Source organism: Halyomorpha halys, unplaced genomic scaffold, assembly GCF_000696795.3.
Source record: "Halyomorpha halys isolate HHAL.00 unplaced genomic scaffold, Hhal_1.1 Scaffold604.1, whole genome shotgun sequence".
Lineage (NCBI taxonomy): Eukaryota > Metazoa > Arthropoda > Insecta > Hemiptera > Pentatomidae > Halyomorpha > Halyomorpha halys.
Window position 1 is genome coordinate 50,843 of NW_027105224.1, and position 6,386 is coordinate 57,228.

The 6,386-nt window shown below is 27.2% G+C and overlaps 1 protein-coding gene across 1 annotated transcript in view; it reads left to right on the plus strand.

Annotated features, from left to right (window-relative positions):
* The first annotated feature begins 343 nt into the window (after nucleotides 1-343).
* The window catches only part of LOC106684709 (alpha-glucosidase), a 16,312-nt gene continuing 10,269 nt past the window's right edge, over nucleotides 344-6,386 (plus strand). Inside the window, exon 1 of the mRNA XM_014426940.3 lies at nucleotides 344-599. Coding sequence (XP_014282426.1) covers nucleotides 458-599 — 142 coding nt within the window. The 5' untranslated portion in view covers nucleotides 344-457. The remainder of the gene's footprint in view (nucleotides 600-6,386) is intronic.

Sequence of the window (6,386 nt, forward strand, 5' to 3'; positions counted from 1 at the left end):
CTTTATTAAATATTTGTATATTAACAAATATGGGCTTTATTTGGTTCAAAATGTTTTTTCTTTAATCTTTTTGATTAATAATTAGTAATCAAATTTCTCTTCAATGTTTTACTCATAGTTCTTTCTATGTCTATGTGCCGACTAGTGTGGATAAGCGGGGTCTTTACAACTACAATTAATTTTTCGTTATTGACTAAGACACTCATGAAGGTTTTTATGAAGATAAACAAAAAATTAATCCCTAATACGACTAAAATTGTATGATAGATCACTAAGTAAGTAAATGAGCTAATTAATTACTGCAATCTTTAGAAAAATACTAAAGTAGTATACGTGGTAGTATATTTTAACAAATCAGATTTCTGCTGCCAAGAGAGGCGCCCTACTCCAGTGCCATAGGAGTGGGGTTAGATAAAACGACAACAGATCTCATTGTAGAACAGTTCGGAGGTCCGCTATGATTCTGCCAGCACTCATCTGTCTATTCCTTCACCTGGCTAATGCCGATGACATACCATGGTGGAAGTCAAACGTTTTGTACCAGGTGTATCCACGTTCCTTCGCCGATTCGGACGGCGACGGAAATGGTGATATAAAAGGTAAAAACCTCTTTTGTTTTTCAAATCCGAAGCTGAAATTGGGTGCGATCCAAGTTTAAGTCTGGATGTGGAGTCAGATAATGTTTATAGTGATGATGATAATGTTTAATATTGGAGTAGAAGCGGGTTTGATTTCAAATACTGATCAATAAATAGTTATGTAAAATATTGAAATAATAACTACGCTTTTATTGTTGTATCTTGTTTTCTATAACCATATGAATCAAAGTATACAATTTGAATATATTAAGACAACTACAGGGATAGAAATAACATAGTATTGATACAGGTAGTATTTAATTTTTTATTGCATCAATCCTAATGCAGGTTACCAATTTTGGCCAATTTTACAATTTTTCTTAATACTAATAAATATATTAAAAGCAAAATAAACCCAGGCCTAACAATGGGATATCAGTGGTGGGGTTCGTAGGAAGGATTCCCTTCTGTTATAATTCCTTGTTGAAGAATAATTATTGAAAATTGCATACAAGTTGTAGAATAGAAATCATCCTACATTATACAATTTAATTTTTTAAAAAATAAATAAAAAAAATAAATTTGTACTCCTGCAACTCATGAAGGGTAGAATACTTTGTAAGGAAGTACTATTACTAGACCAATGGTTGTACAAGGAGGTGATTTGGTCAGAATCATGTTTAACGCCAGATTTTTACCCTATGAGGTGTAACCAATTTATTAGGCTGGGCGGACCCCAGAGGGCTGACTCACGGCTACAGGAAACAGAAAATGATTATCTGCCATTGCTGGATTCGAACCCGGATCCTTAGAGCTAGTAAAACAGTGCCTTAACAATGACATTGTAATTACACAGATCAATAATCAGTTGCTTAAAACTACGTGTATAATTTTAATTAATTTCTTTGGTTTATAGTTTATTGAATATTAATAAATACTCTTTCAAAATGTTAATAATAACAAAAAAAAAAAAAAGTAAACGATTTTAATGTTTATCGAACTTAAGACTATATTTATTTTTTAGCCGGGCAGCCCTTTTTTAGTAAATAATTTTTAGTATAATGTCCCTAATACTGAAAATAAAAATTGTAAATTTTAGTGAACAGATTTTATATGCATTCACCCATTTTTAGATACGACAGGAAATATATAAATATGTTTAATCTTTCAAAAGATTAAACATAGAATATTTCGCAACATCCAGTCAATGAAAATGTTAGAAGAGACTAGTTTTCCTCATGGAAAAAAGTTAATTTTAGAGAATGTTATTGATCGCTGACGGCATGTGGCATATTTCCACGTGTTTGTTACAATAGGAAAAGAAGATAAAAATGGATTTCCCTAATGCAGCTGGAGTTTTGAATTATCAATTTAAACTAAGGTTTTCCAAGATTTCTGATTGTTTTTCTGTTCAACTTTCAATTCCGAAACAGAAATCAATCTAATTACATTTTGTGAAACGTCTGCTTTGTTAATCTTGAATGTAGTTTTGTAAGCACTTGTTTGATTAAAAATAATGAAATTTAAAAAAAAAGAAAGTTTCTGTCGGCTCTTTCCCAGAAAATGAATTACTTAGATCGGCCGAAACATAACTTCTTATGTTACATTAAAAAAAACTTTATTTATTTTAACCTAACTTATTACCTTTCCCTCCAAAAAAAAAAAATTAAAAAAATTACATTCAAAAAATGAAGAGTTCTTTAAGTTCAATATAAGAAATGAACCTCTAACTGAATAATATTTTAAACTAATTAAGTTTTAGTCCTCAAAAACATTCAAAAAATAATATGCAAATACAGTTTGTTTATTTGTTATAGTTTTGTTTTTTCCTCTAGGTTTTGATTAAGTTTCTCCTTATTACATTTTCAAAATTCTTTATATTTCCGATAAATACTTGAAAATGTTAACTTATCTTTGACTGACAGTTGCGATGACAGCTATGAAGAAATAAAAAAAAAAAGTATTCGATGAACTCAAAGAACTGTTGAAACTTTTCAATTATGAAAGATTGAGTAGCAGCTTGAGATATGACATGATATAAAATTACTTTGTGTAATAGTAACAAAAATTACGTAATATATATTGTCATTACATTCGGTACTATTGTAAAAACGGGTTTGGTAAATAATATTATTGTATTATAAACAATTTAAAAATCTTATTCTTGATGTCTAAATTCAAAATACTATTTGTGAAAAAAAAAATCATTATTATTTTGATGAAATTATAATTATAAGGAAATAAAACTATTAAAAACCTTGATTTCCTCCTTTTTTACAATCAAAACTACGATGCAGGAAAATCGTTTGGGCACTTGGTCGTGGACTTTTGAAATATTGCTCAACTGTCTAAACACTTCAGATAAGGTAGTTCATCAATCTCTTCCTTTAAACAAACCCATTATGGTGACATTGTAGCTAATGAAGTTGATAAATCATTTATATTAAATTTAAGTGATTTCAATTTATATATTTGTAAAATATTACTATTGATTTACTGAAGATGAGGGTTTTTTCTAACGTTGGTGTATATTCTTGAATAAGTAGTCAAGTATTGCCTAAGTTTGTAAAGAAGTAAATATTTTTCCAATTAAATGAAGAAAATTATAAATATATACTTAGGGAGAAACAGTTTATTCAAAAAGCATCTTCTTTTGTTACACACAGCGTACTAAAACTATTACTCTGTATCAATTAATTGCTTATTATTTTTATATTACATAGGCATAGACATTAAATATTAAAATAAATACTTTTTTCTGATTTTTTAAATTATTTAATGTTTTTCTCTATTTTCATTTTTTAAAATATTTTATAGGTTTTATTTTATTTTTTATAAAATTCATTTAATTCCATATTATTTACCTACATATTTAAATCTAATTCTCTCTTAGTATAATAAATAGTAAAGATTTTAAATATTGAAAAAATACTTATACATAAAAATCCTGTATGGTCACGCACAATTATATTTAATTTAAATTTTAAAAAAATATTTGATATACATGCATAAAGAACATAAATATATTTAAATAAAAGTAATAAACATATACGTGATAATTATAAAAAAAAAACATTGAAAAATAAGTGGCAATAAATATAAAAATAACAAATAGAAAAAGTAATATATACATACATATAAAAATTATAAAATATTCAAAAATTGTTTAACTGACCTATATATTTCACAATCAAGACATTTCTGATGTATTTATTATTATTCCTGATCCGACGTTAGATTTCAATTCTTTATTATGATGTATATTTATGATATATCATTATGATAATATATTTTAATAATGTTAAAATCATTAAAATATATTTAGAGTATGATGTATAGTTTATTTTATATTTCAATTAAATATTTTTAATTTCAATAAATAAATATATATTCTATATGTAATCTAGATATAAATCATAATGAATAATATTTATATAGACCCTAGTCGATATGCTATAGCCTAATATACAGTATGTTATGAAGAAAAACATAATAACTTTATAGCTAAGATTATAATATTCATAACCACATATATGCAACAAATGGATTTGTGTTCTAGTGAAATTATTAGTTCTTTACTGCTTAATAGTATTCCTTAGATTTAAAAGTTATTTTAGCTATATAAAATTATGATGAGAGAAAATAATTATCTGGACAAAAGGTTTCATGTTTACGTAATTGGAACTTGAAATCTTTTTGCAGGAATTTTGTCGAAATTCCTTAATAATTAGTATAATTATTACTGATTTAATCGCAAGCCACAAGCACCGCATACTTTTAAACAATGAAATTCCTTAGCATGTTTCTTATGTCATGAATATATTTATTACCGGATGCATTATTTTTAGAATGGAATTTTAATTGATCATGTAATAATAAGTAATTTAATTCAAAGTGACCATTATTATTTTTTTTTCACTCAAAAATAATCGTTTCAAAAGTAGAGGTGTGCGTTGTATAACACAACACTGAATAGATAACTGTACAGCATGTCCTCGAAAATAATTCGTTTTTGATGATTTAGCGATTGTATAACGCCTTTATGTCAGTAATTCACAGCGTTAATATCAACTGTAAATTTTATATAATAGGAATCATAATTAATACGGATTTGAACCATAGTTCTCCACTGGACCAACCAATTACACCTTGTAACCCAATCCAATCCTTGGAATCAACAATTGGAACACGCACAAAAAATAAAAAGTCGAGAGTATGTAAATATATATATGTTTTCTTTATTTCGATTCCAAGTTGTTTCAAAACATTTATAGGATCTCATTGAATAATTTCAGCTATTTTCTTTAAGTCGAAAATCGGTATTCATTCGCGTGACATACCTACAAACGGAAGATTATAATACTAAACAAATTATTCTAGCTTTTGCTAAGCCTAAGTGTTAGGGGGTAAGCTGTAAAAAAAAGTGAAGCCAAAAAAGCGGGCCTTATGTTCCATTCGAGGGCGTGGCATAGGAATAGGAGAAGAATACGAGTCAATCACTAGCTGCCTTTTGTTGTTTTTCTTCATTTTTAATAATATTCAACAAGTGTATTTGGGTTATTCGTAACTCAGGTGGTTACGCTTCGAATCCGGCCTGGGGTGTTGACTTTTTTCTTGACTTAACCCCAAACCATGATTAAACAGAATAAGACTCCAACGGGAGTCTTGGCCGAAAAAAACAAAACAAGAGCAGTAACTAAGTAAGAGTAGTTTGATTTTCAAACAATATTTTATTTCTTCTGTTTCCATCAATTTGTTATCAAGCTGAAATTAACTATAAAATTAGCAAATATTTTTTTTTTTATCAAGTTTGCATATTTTAATGAATAGAAAATCACGGTCACCATACTTCTCTTTATTATATAACCATATATTTCATTTGTAGGTATGTGGACCTAAAAAAAAATGTATTATGGCGAATTTGGCGAGTCTAAATGTTTAAAAAAATACATTTATATAATTTATAAAGTAAATAAGTAAAAAAAAACTGAATGGTAACAAATTTCAAAACGATTTGAAAGTTTTAACACTCTGCATCTACGAAATCTCTAAAAAGGTACAAAAAAAAAATGAAATCTTTAAAGACATAATTAATAGCGTAATAAAATAAATATATTTATTCCTTATTTGATCGATTCTTTTTATTTATTTTTTTTTTTTTTTTTCAAAATTAAGCCTCTATTTGGGTTACTATAGTGTAAAAAACTCCATTTTTTCAAAGAAGGATCAGGACTGAATGATTATTGAAATTTGCTTCGAAATAATATCTGACAGATTGGCATTACCATATTTACAATACAGAGAAAAATGTAAAGTCACCTTCACTTTTTGTATATCTCCTCTTATGATTACGTCAATATGAATATTTTATGCTGTTGAGTGGGAAGTCTATCGTATAAGATAAGATGAAAGTTTTGGCCCAAATCTGCTAATTAAGGTCCATTATTTGGGGTAAGATAAGGAACACTCAGTATTTTGCCAAGGCTTTCTAGTTTGAACAATGGATTTAAAGAGGAATTAGTTGGTTTGACAACCAATCATTGGTTTCTATTTTTAATATTTTAATATTTGTTATATAGAGGAATTCAAGAGAGTGAATTTGTCGATCAAATGAAATAAAATTTGTGAAATGGAAGGGAAAGAAAAAATTGAACAAAATAAAACTTGTATTTAGTGTGTAGACTGGTATTAGTTGTAAAAGAAAACTGTGGGAAAAAAATGTTTTCTTTCTATTTCATTATATCATATAAAAATATGTAATTTAAATATGTCCGATCACGGATTGATCAGTATGCTGTGTAATGTAGC